The sequence below is a fragment of the Lithobates pipiens genome, unplaced genomic scaffold (assembly GCF_037356315.1).
Source record: "Lithobates pipiens isolate NorthernLeopardFrog02 unplaced genomic scaffold, aLitPip1_a1.2 Scaffold_25, whole genome shotgun sequence".
NCBI classification, from domain to species: domain Eukaryota; kingdom Metazoa; phylum Chordata; class Amphibia; order Anura; family Ranidae; genus Lithobates; species Lithobates pipiens.
In genome coordinates this window covers 224,998,854-225,011,257 of record NW_027507787.1, presented here as the reverse complement: position 1 = coordinate 225,011,257, position 12,404 = coordinate 224,998,854, and the positions used below count along the sequence as shown (strand labels likewise).

The 12,404-nt window shown below is 41.8% G+C and overlaps 1 protein-coding gene across 2 annotated transcripts in view; it reads right to left on the bottom strand.

Annotated features, from left to right (window-relative positions):
• LOC143930921 (alpha-2-macroglobulin-like) overlaps nucleotides 1-12,404 on the bottom strand; it is a 174,619-nt gene that overhangs the window by 110,513 nt on the left and 51,702 nt on the right. For both annotated transcript variants that reach the window (XM_077455612.1, XM_077455613.1), the window contains 2 exons: nucleotides 9,853-10,011; nucleotides 2,075-2,305 (listed from right to left, as the gene is read on the bottom strand). In XM_077455612.1, coding sequence (XP_077311738.1) covers nucleotides 2,075-2,305; nucleotides 9,853-10,011 — 390 coding nt within the window. The remainder of the gene's footprint in view (nucleotides 1-2,074; nucleotides 2,306-9,852; nucleotides 10,012-12,404) is intronic.

Sequence of the window (12,404 nt, the reverse complement as noted above, 5' to 3'; positions counted from 1 at the left end):
GGCCTCTTCTTCCGACTTCGGGGGTCTTGTCCCCCTCTTCGGTTCTTCTGCCGGGCCACCGCGCCTTCTTATAGCTCTTTTACAGGCGGTGGCCCGGTCTTCTGTCGCCGCCGCCGCCTTCCGTTCTACTTCTTCTTCTTCTTCTTCTCCTTCTTCTCCAGGAGATGTTGACTCGACGATCTCTCCGGCCACAATGCCAGGGACGCGCTGCGCTGCCACTTATATAGGGACAAGGGGCGGTGTCACATGGCTTTATGTCACATGGGTTGGTGTCACATGGTGACCCCGCCCCCTTACGATGTCAGTCCCCATGTGACATCAACCCATGTGACCAACCCATGTGACATAAAGCCATGTGACACCGCCCCTTGTCCCTATATAAGTGGCAGCGCAGTGGGTCCCTGGCATTGCGGCCGGAGAGATCGTCAAGTCAACATCTCCTGAAGAAGAAGAAGAAGAACGGAAGGCGGCGGCGGCGGCGACAGAAGACCGGGCCACCGCCTGTAAAAGAGCTATAAGAAGGCGCGGTGGCCCGGCAGAAGAACCGAAGAGGGGGACAAGACCCCCAAAGTCGGAAGAAGAGGCCGGCAGCGAGGAAGAAAGCCGGACTCCTCCGCTAGCAAAAGAGCTACAAGAAGATAGCGGAGGAGTCCGGCGAGAAGACCCCCGAAGACCCTCGGAGCTGTGCAATAAAGTATTTTATCTCGTGTGTTGTGTTTTTTTTTGTACTTTTATTTTACAGGTGAATGGGTAGGGGTACATTGTACCCCATACTCATTCACATAGGGTGGGGGGCCGGTATCCGGGGCCCCCTTATTAAAGGGGGCTCCCGGATTCCGATAAGCCCCCCGCCCGCAGACCCCGACAACCAATGGCCAGGGTTGTCGGGAAGAAGCCCCTGTCCTCATCAACATGGGGACAAGGTGCTTTGGGGTGGGGGGGCCGCATGGCCCCCCCTTCCCCAAGGCACCCCCCATGTTGAGGGCATGGCCTGGTACAGCTCAGGAGGGGGGTGCGCTCGCTCCCCCCCCTTTCCTGGCCGGCCGGGTAGCGTGCTCGGACAAGGGTCTGTTGTGGACTTGGGGGGGACCCCCACGCCGATTTTTTTCAGCGTTGGGGGTTCCCCTTTAAGTCCATACCAGGCGGCGGGGCCAGCGACGTCTCCTTCGCGGGCCCCGCCTACCTGGAGACGCGCTCGAAATGAGCGGACTTTCCTCCGCGTGTGTGGGCAAGTCCGTTCATTTCAAAAGTAGGGCGGATAGTACGGCGGACTTAGTGCGCCGTATTAGTCCGCTCAAAAAGTGCCGTGTGTGGGCAAGTAGCCCGTTCGGAAAGTCCGACGGACAGTCTGGCGGGAAGTCCGCCAGACTAAGTACGTCGGACATACCGCTATGTGTGTACACGGTTTTAGACACAGTCCTAAACCTTGTGGACGGCCTTCCCAGAAGAGTTGAAGCTGTTATAGCTGCAAATGGTGGGCCAACTCAATATTGAACCCTATGGACTAAGACTGAGATGCCATTAAATTTCATGTGCGTGTAAAGGCAGATGTCCCAATACTTTGGTAATATAGTGTATATCACTGACTGTATTGGCATCAATATGTAAAACCTGGTGCGTGTGCAGTTTACATCTGTATTCATATACAGATCAGCCTCTTGTTGCTGCCTGTCACCTGGTGACTTTCTATAAAGTTGGGGAGAGAAGAATAAAATAAATTCTTCCTCTCACCTGCAGCAAGTTGCATTGTGATTTTCTTTTTTTTGTGGGGTATTATCAAAGGCAATGGTGGGCATACAGGAAAGAGAAATTTCAGGGTGGGCTTCACCATTGTTGTGATATTCACTTCAACAATGGCAGTGACAAAGAGCCTACAGAGCTGCAAGGGTGGTCATTCTCTATCTGCTATGCGTCCATAGAAAGAAGAAGGGGTGGGCTAAAAAAAAAAAAAAAAAACACGTGTACAGATCTTTTAGCATGTAAAATGCTTCCTACATATACAATTCATTTACGTTTAGCTGTTACAATAACTGGGTCCATTTTCATTATTGTCAAAATGCAAAAAGATTCTCACCAAATAATGAAGGTCAAAGTGGTCAATGACATTCTTCAGCTCTGTGTGTTTAATAATATATTCCACCTGCACCTCCTGCTGCCCATCACATGGGAGGACTTTGTCCAGGGAATGGAGTTTCAGGAAACTCTTATTGCGGGAGTAGAACGGTTTAAGATCCAGATGTGCTTCACCATAATCAGGGACTACGTCATCATGAGTATATGGTTGATCCTCCAGGTTTGTTCTTGCCTTTGATACGAAGACAAACATAACAAAAAATTAATTTTGGGTCAAAGAGCTTCTCACGTTTTAGATAAAATGACATTAGACTGAATTATGTCATTATGATGACATTTAAATATAAATAATAAATTATAATATTAAATAAATAAATATATATATTTAATAATGTTTAATAATGTTTTATAACTGCATATAAAAAGACAGACAGAAGGTTGATTACTGTGTTTTTTACCACTACTATTCCTTTATATTGGCTTTTGAAATTTACAAATGCAGCAATTTAGACATTGGATGACATGTTTAGCACTGGAAAATACTTTTTGAAAGATAAAAAGTGCATTTTATATACAACTATATAGATCAGACCAAAATGAGGGGCAAATGAGGAAGAAAGAGGGACAGAGGGACTTTGTTCCAAATCAGGGACAGTTGGGAGCTATGGGCTATTGTTTGAATACCTCCCTATACATGTGCAATGGAAATTTGAAAAGGAACCTAAAGCAGGTTGATTGAACCTAAAGGGAGGCCAAATGCAAATCGGGAGGTCAACTGTGGGTCAAAGGCACCTGTCAATGTGTTCTAAATAATCTCAGAAAAATGTCAAACTGATATCAAACGCCAATGGAAAGCACTAGAAAAGCAAGCTGTATATACCTATTGGCACATCCCAAAGCAACAGGCTCTTAGACCATTTTTATAGTAACCAATTGTGTGTTGTATCATTCCATATAACAGTGTCCAAATAATGGAAACCCAATGAGATATACTCATCAGAAATTGAGAAACATAACAAGAGCTTATTTTATTTATTTTTATTATTATTATTATTATTGTATTTATTTATTTTTTAACAAAAGCATTCTATTAGATTTAATATAGGAAATGTAAACATTCTGTGCTGCCCACTCCTTTTCTTATTTAAAGTGGAAGTAAACTCCCCTATCGTTTTCAGCCAAGGAAGCTGCCATCTTTGCCTCTGTTTAATCTTCAACTGCTATGGTGCTGCACATGTGATTCGTTCTGACACCAGCCATTGGATGGTTTTGATCATTTGGCTGAGAGCACAGCCAATGTGCAGTTAGCATTCCTGGCAAGCCTTTTTTTTAACTATTTAAATCAATGGGTTTACTTCCACTTTAAGGTTTCAGAAAACAGAGACAGAAATATAAATGTAGGACAAGTAATCTCCAAGGCTGCATTCACATGTCAGCGTTTTGAATCATGGGCAGATTTGCCAAGTTTCTGCTTGTGATTTTGAAAGCGCCAATGTGTGAATGACAAATCGCAGAACTCCCATTTGAGATTCCATTAATTTGAATGACACCTAAAATTGCAGTGCGGGTCTGCCGACCATTGTCACGCCATATGGTGTGACCAAATCGCCATATTTTTTAACCACTTTCAGACCGGACCATTTTGCTGGTAAATGACCAGAGGTCTTTTTACACTTTGGCACTGCGCTGCTTTAACTGGTAATTGCGCGGTCATGCAATGTTGTACCCAAACAAAATTTGCGTCCTTTTCTTCCCACAAATAGAGCTTTCTTTTGATGGTATTTGATTGCCTCTGCGATTTTTATTTTTTGCGATATAAACGTAAAAAGACCGCAAATTTTGAAAAAAAATGATATTTTCTACTTTTTGTTATTAGAAAAATCCAATAAACTCAATTTTAGTCATACATTTAGGCCAAAATGTATTCAGCCACATGTCTTTGGTAAAAAAAAAGTCAATAATTGTATATTTATTGGTTTGCGCAAAAGTTGTCACATCTACAAACTAAGGTACGTTTTCTGGAATTTACGCAGCTTTTAGTTTACGACTGTCTATCTCATTTCTTGAGGTGCTAAAATGACAGGGCAGTACAAAACCCCCCCAAATGACCCCATTTTGGAAAGTAGACCCCCTAAGGAAATTGATAAGAGGCATGTTGAGCCCATTGAATATTTTATTTTTTTGCCTCAAGCGATTGAATAATGACAAAAAAAAAATTTTTTTTTTTTTTTTACACAAAGTTGTCACTAAATGATATATTGCTCACACATGCTATGGGCGTATGTGAAATGACACCCCAAAATAAATTCTGCTGCTTCTCCTGAGTACGGGGATACCACATATGTGGGACTTTTTGGGAGCCTAGCCGCGTACAGGGCCCCGAAAACCAAGCACCGCCTTCAGGCTTTCTAAGGGCGTAAATTTTTGATTTCACGCCTCACTACCTATTACAGTTTTGAAGGCCATAAAATGCCAAGATGGCACAAAACCCCCACAAATGACCCCATTTTAGAAAGTAGACACCCCAAGCTATTTGCTGAGAGGCATGTTGAGTCCATGGAATATTTTATATTTTGCCACAAGTTGCGGGAAAATTACAAACTTTTTTTTTTTTTTTTTTTTTTTCACAAAGTTGTCACTAAATGATATATTGCTCATGCATGCCATGGGCATATGTGAAATGACACCCCAAAATAAATTCTGCTGCTTCTCCTGAGTACGGGGATACCACATATGTGGGACTTTTTGGGAGCCTAGCCGCGTACGGGGCCCCGAAAACCAAGCACCGCCTTCAGGCTTTCTAAGGGCGTAATTTTTTGAGTTCACTTCTCACTACCTATTACAGTTTTGAAGGCCATAAAATGCCAAGATGGCACAAAACCCCCACAAATGACCCCATTTTAGAAAGTAGACACCCCAAGCTATTTGCTGAGAGGCATGTTGAGTCCATGGAATATTTTATATTTTGCCACAAGTTGCGGGAAAATTACAAACTTTTTTTTTTTTCACAAAGTTGTCACTAAATGATATATTGCTCACGCATGCCATGGGCATATGTGAAATGACACCCCAAAATAAATTCTGCTGCTTCTCCTGAGTACGGGGATACCACATATGTGGGACTTTTTGGGAGCCTAGCCGCGTACGGGGCCCCAAAAACCAAGCACCGCCTTCAGGCTTTCTAAGGGCGTTACAGTTTTGAAGGCCATAAAATGCCAAGATGGCACAAACCCCCCCCCCCCAAATGACCCCATTTTAGAAAGTAGACACCCCTAAATTTAGGGGTACACTAGTGAGACTAGGTAATAAATGGCGGGTGCCCTGAAACTATAAAAAAATAACTAACCAACCAGCGTCACCTGTAACAGTTATATGGTGATCACTGGTGAAAGGGTTAACTAGGGGGCAATCAGGGGGCTTTATGCGGTAGTATATGGGGGTCCCTGGCGCTATAAAAAGCTGCGGCGAACCTAAATACCTACCTGCCTAACTAGCGTCACCTGTGACACTAATACGGCGATCAGAAAAATGATCGCTTATTAGGCTGGGTTCACACTGGAGCGATGCGGAAACGCCGCGAATCCGCGGCGGGTTCCCGCATCGCATGCCTCCCGGCGGCAGTTCACACTGCCCTATGCGAACTGCTGGGAGTGTCAGTGAAATGTTACTGACACCCCCAGATCAGTTCGCATATCGCAGTGCGATCTGCAAACTCGGATCGCATGGTGTGAACACCCATGCGATCCGATTCTGCTGCGGGCCAAAAAAAGGGTCCCGTGCGAATTTGCGGCGGGTGCGGCGGGTGTGGCGGGTGCGGCGGGTGCGGCGAATGGCTGAACTCGAATCGCACAGAGATCGGATGTGATTTGCACTGCAGTGCGGTGCGAATCACATTCGTTCTCATAAACCGCTGCAATGTGAACCCAGCCTTAGTGACACTGGCGACGGGGGGTGATCACGGGGTTAAACCTTTATTGGGGGGGTTAGGGGGGTACATTAGAACTAAAGGGGGCTAACCCTAACTGCCCTAACAGTTATTACAGTCACAAATGACACCAATGCAAAAAAAAAAAAAAAAAAAAAAAAATGACATTGGTGTCACTGTGACTGGGGGGCAGGGGTAATTGGGGGGGTGATCGGGGGGTAAAGGGGGGGTGTGAGTGTGCCTGGCATGTTCTACTGTGTGTGGGATGTGTTGGTGCAACTCACTGATCCGCTCTCCTCCGTGTCGGAACGAAAAATACCGACACGGAGGAGAGAATACATCACTTCCTCTCCTGTGTTTACATTACAGGAGAGGAAGTGATGTCACCGGGGATTTCCATTCGTCGGGAGCGATCGCGAGGGGGTGGCCATGAATGAATGGCCGTCCCCTCGTCCGGGATCGCTCCCGAACGAAAACCGACCGCCGCAGGCACCGGGCGGGGGCCCGATCGGGCCCCCGACCCGCGGGAGGCAAAGCACGTACATGTACGTGCTTATGCCTGCCCGTGCCATTCTGCCGACGTACATCGGCGTGAGGCGGTCGGCAAGTGGTTAATATGTTCAGGTGTTTTATATAGCCTTGCAGGCGTTAAATGTGATTTTTGTATGTGTGCGCTGTAATATTTTGTTCTATTCATATGGTCTTATGGATGCACCATCAGTGCATTTTTTAGGGTGTGCCCCCCCAAGTCCTTGCTTGTCATGCCATAAATCACGCGGCAATTGCTGCAACCCCCAAAGCAGGAAGCATGTCACCAAAAAGTAGCTCCTGAACTTTTTTTTGGGGAGACATGCCTCCCGTGGTGTGGGTTGTCGCGATTGCAGAACAAATTATTGTGCGACAATCACGGCAGACCCATACCACGTTTTTTGGTGTCAATCAAATAAATGGCATCTCAAATGCTAGTCCCGCAGTTGGTCATTCACTCATCTCCGCTTTCAAATTGTGGGAAGAATTGCATCAAATCTGCCTGCGATTCAAAATGCTGAAGTGTGACTGCAGCCTAAGGAGGTCGTTGGAAGCACATATGTCAAAGTATTGATACTTAAGGGGCTATCACAACAGTGAACTCTAGTGTAACGTGTCTCCAGGCATGACTGTCTGCTGAAGCCTGTCTTCAGTCTCCAACTACTCATATAGCATGTTCACAGTCTATGACCATCTCCTGTACCACCTATGTGGTTTTTACCAATCTCATGTAGAATGTCTGCAGTCTTTGATTGTTTCCTGTTACATCTTTGTGATAGCTGTCTTTACCATTATATTGAGGAATCACACATCCAGTTCTGGAGGTTTTACACACTATGTACAGGTTTTGATTTGCTTCCAACTAAATGGATGGAATGGATACATTTGTTCCTTGATGGCCATTCCTAGTTGCCAAAGTTGACAGAACTCTGCTCCAGGGGTTGGTTGAGTGTCTGTCTTGGCATGGTACGTATATTGGTACCATAGTGACCATAGTCAATGGCAGCCAGGCACTGTTTCTTTAAGGCATATTTGTTTATAAAACTGTTCAGGTCAATGTCTTTATTTAGTTTCACAATATTAAAATAAATTAGGCAAAATGTAGACCTGTTTTTTCAAATTAAAAACCATTTCCTTGATCATGGAAGTATGTCCACCAAAATAGAAAATGTGACTCCAGTTACATGTCTTAGGTGCACTGAGGGTGAAGTGCATTGAAAAAATGTCCTGCCTTTAGTATCGGCAAAGAGACAGACTAAACTATGCTCTAAGTCAGAAATATGCAATTAGCGGACTTGTAGTTTTGCATCAGCTGGAGGTCCGCTAATTGCATACTCCTGCTCTAAGTTAAAAATGCAGGTTGACCTGGGGATCCTCTGCGTATCTAAATATTTTCTGATAGCAAAAATTGCCCTGTTTTCTAATTATCATGTTATAGAATTGAGGTTCCATTATGTGTAAATCTGGAAGTCAAATGATTGCTCTGGGCAAAGTCAACCACCGATGGGTTCTTCTAAGAGATAGAGCCTAACTACACAATCCAATCCCCATGCACCCCCCTCAAGGTTGGGGATGGTGTGAAGTACTCCAGTAAGCCTACTTTCATCCCACCTCCCACTTCTGTTTTTCCTCAAGAACCCATAATTCTAAACCAAGCTTAACCACACCAGGGCCTTTCAAACACTGGGTCACTTCAGGCCTATTTAGCCTTCATAGCCTAGTCAAACCTGACAGCCTTAAAACCTTCCAAAGTCTCAGAATTGATCACAAGCTACCAAACATTGAAATATTTACATAGATACCTTCAAATCAAACTCTTTATACTTACAACTGTCTCATACCCCATTGGGGAAACCTATGTTCACATCCAATGTACAGCAAGCACCCTCACTCTCCTTGCCTAATTTCTGAAATCAATTAAATGCTACTAAAATCATGCTTTTGCGACCCCTTACACATATTAACACATATGGAAATCATAACTGGGCTACAAACTGGCGGAGGAGGACCGGACACAGACATGGCTTACATGCAACAAAGGTTTGCTTCCAAAATGCCCTAGAAGTGCAAATTGTAAAGTGCTTACTCACTGGTACCTAATACCTAGGTAAGCTAGCTAGCTTGCTATCTTAGTACCAAAGTTTCTTTCCACCTGTTTTGGTGGCTGCTTGGAGGCTGGCACACTCTTCCCTATACTGCATAGATTATAGAGCAAATATTGAATACACTGTACAGCTATTATTTGCTAACAAATCTATATGAAACCATATCATATCACATGCTTGGTAATGTAGATACTGTAAACGCCCCTTTAAATTCCTAAACCATCTGTTCAAAGCCACCAAACAAATGATCACAAAGGCATTGAAATCGCAATTGCTTAAAACTTTGGAAGTCAAGCCAAGATTATCCCAAATTGTGAGCTATGAAAAATGGACCACCACGCTCACTAAAAATGGTATGGCCCTCTAAGAAAATGTTGGAACACTGGGCTCACTATTTCAGACCTTCAATAGGCACCTTCTAACACGCTGAGCCAATTTACCCATTCTCCTAGCCGACCAGTTGAAGGTAGAGCCATCTCCCCTTCGGCCAGTCTTCCTTACTCTGATCCCTCTTATCCATCTCTTTTCCTTTTTCTCTTTTTTTCTGACTTTTACACTTAGCAGTACCTTACACTTTGTGATCTCCGAAGAAACATATGTCATAAAGACACAAAAGAATGTATTAGCTGCAATTCTCATTTTATCTCTGTCATAATGCAATTATAACTGCTTTGTAATGCAATTGCATTAGTACTCCAGCACCGCTGAATGTTATAAACGCTATCTTTTGCATATTCTACCCAATTTGCTATTGAAATAAAAATATTTAACGAGAAAAATGTCAAATTTGCTGAATCCTGGATTATTATTTCAGTGGGTGTTACTTGGGGATCAATGGTAATGCGCCTAAAATACACATTGCACCGACAAAGAAACATGTTTACAATACAAAAAAATGCAAATAATGTGAAAGGAGCCTACATCGTTATTTTTATTGAATAAAAGATGTAATGCAGTTTTTGCCACATCTTGTCCTTTTTTGTTGTTTTTTTTTTTTGCCATCTTTTTTGCCGTCTACCTACATTTTTATTCAATGTGATATTGCCACCTTTCCTATCAAAGGTCTTTAAATATTTTAGTGTGATTATAATGATATAGGGAAATTGAGCGAATTATGTCAAACTAAACTTTTTCGGACAACCTATTTAACTAGCCCCCTTAACATAGAAATTTTGAAATACACATATAGCAATTTATCAAAACAAAACTGTTAGTACCGACCGAGAGAGTTATTCGTCCCATCGATTCACTTGTATTAACACTGAAAGAAGCTTGTCCATTGTCATCTGTTACCAGGGTTTCATTGATTGAATTGATGACACTTCTTAGGTAAACCTTAATGCCTGGTATCGGGTTATCACCAGCATCCACCACTTTAACCTGAAAGAAGACATAATAAGATATCACAAACAGAGTATTATGCCAGGAAATATGTTTTATCCGTCCTCATAGAAACAGAAGAAGAATGCTTTTAATTAGCTTGTTGATGATGTACATTTGCTCGATAGCATCTTGATGATGTGCCTAAAACAAAGACAAGCGCAGAATGAATGGATTGCATGTAGTCTGATCCTACAGTGTCTCATTGTTAGCCTTTGTAGGACTCGCCTCCATAGATTGCTATGTCTTTTTTTTTATTATTATTATTTTCAGCATTTCAAAAAAAATAATCAAAAAATATCCTGAAACATATACAATGCAAAAAGAAAAGAAAAAGAAAAAGAGAAAAAAAGGAAAAAAAAAGAGAAGAAAAAAAAACTAAAGAAGGAAAATGAAGGGGGAGATTGAGGACCTATATGTAAATACAGAACTGTCCTGAATGTACACGAACTATAAGATTAATCAATATTATTTAATAAGTCATATTATGATTTGCCATCAGGGTCTGATATAATTTCATAATATAGTTTAGTTTCCTTAAATTCAAACCATTTTGCCCATGTCTTAATATTTCCTGGTCAGCCCGTTATTTCTACAGGTTATTTCTTCCAGATTGCTCTGTCCTTAATTAGCCACCACATTCACTTTCCCAAGATTGTTTAAAGAAATATCATTGTCTTTGAATAATCAGATGTGAGGTCAATAAATGAGAGGTGTGGAAAACCATAAAAAAGACTCAAACCAGAGACTAATGAGTGAAACATACAACTCTGAACACAATGTTAAACCCTTTCAATTTTCTGAGCGTGAACTTATGTTTCGTCAATCATTTTTCAAACAGAATTTAAATTGTTCCAAAAATGTGAATTTGTTAGAAAACTAATAAACTAAACAAAATTAAATTAAACAAGGAATCAACCTAACAAAGTAACATAACAAATCTATCCGAAATGAAACAATTTTTACTGTTCTGCACGTCTAAGAGATACGTGAACAGTATTTGGCTCAATTAAGCAACACATTTAGCAAAATGCTGAGTATATTGTGCACCGACAATAGAATTGAATATACAGGTGATAACACACAGGTCATTCTCAGAAAGCATGGCATAATATTTCAAACTCCTGTATCATACAACCCAGAACAAAATTAATTTGCATAAAAATAATAAACTGTATTCCATGTGAGAGTGGAAGAAACATGCTGTTTGATGTAGATATGCCAACCACGTACTGGAAGAGGCAATTATGACCGCCATGTTATCTCCAAAATTGACTACTAGGAAAATCAACTGAGAAAATTCCATATGAACTGTGGAATGGAAAGCTCCCAGATTTGAACCATCTAAAAAATTCTTAAAGCAAAGCCCATGTGCACGTCCCAAAAGAATAACGTACAAAATGGGATGCTTGTGCAAAGGATGGTGTAATTGTGGGGTTTAATGGATCTCAAAAGGGTACAGAATTCTACACTAAGACACAAACAAGGTAACCATCAGTAGAAGTATAATTGTCCATGAAACTTGTGTTCAAACTGAGGGAAATTCCACATCAGTGTCACATGAAGATAACTGAGAAAGATATATAAATGGAAATTAATGCAGACAATCCAAGTGCTGTAAAAGAAGAAATTAGGCCACAAGAGGCTTCAATCAGGAAATCAGCTAGAAGCAATAAAGGCATCCCAGCCAAACACCTGTCCTATGCTGTCATGTAGGTTTAAAACCAGAGCCAGATTCATGGGATGAGATACAAAGAATTACAACCAACTCATAAGAAACAAAAGTGGAGCAATACATTTGACAAAAACACTTACAAGAATACGATTTTAAAAATTTAGATCTGAATTAAGACTAAAATAAGGGGTAGTTTTTGAGTAGAAGTGTTGGAACACAGAATTGTATTTTATGCAACAACTACCGTACATCAGTATTTACATAGTAGGTAGGTGAGGTTGAAAAAAGACACAAGTCCATAAAGTCCAACCTATGTGTGTGATTACATTTAATAGAGGTATATTCTTCAACCAGTAGATGGCAGAGTTTATATGTTTGTCGCTGCATTTATAGTATACTCTGTGTCTTTTCCCTAAGTAAAGGTTCCGAGTTTCCTGTCTACAGATAAGCAGCAAAGTCCATGTGGACTGTGCACTGTCTGTTCTTTAGGGCCTTATACAGAATTTCTAACAAGAATAAAATAATTTTTAATAGCCATCGACAGTAATCGTATGAAATTAAAAAAAAGCACAGACTGGTTGTACTGAAGTTGATCGATCGGTTGACTTCAGTACAAGCAACCTGCCCACAGGTGGATCAAAATTCGGCCAGTTCCTGCTGAACCGGCTGAATTTTGATCCGCCTGTGGCCAGTTTTAATGTTGTTTTCAGACATGTGA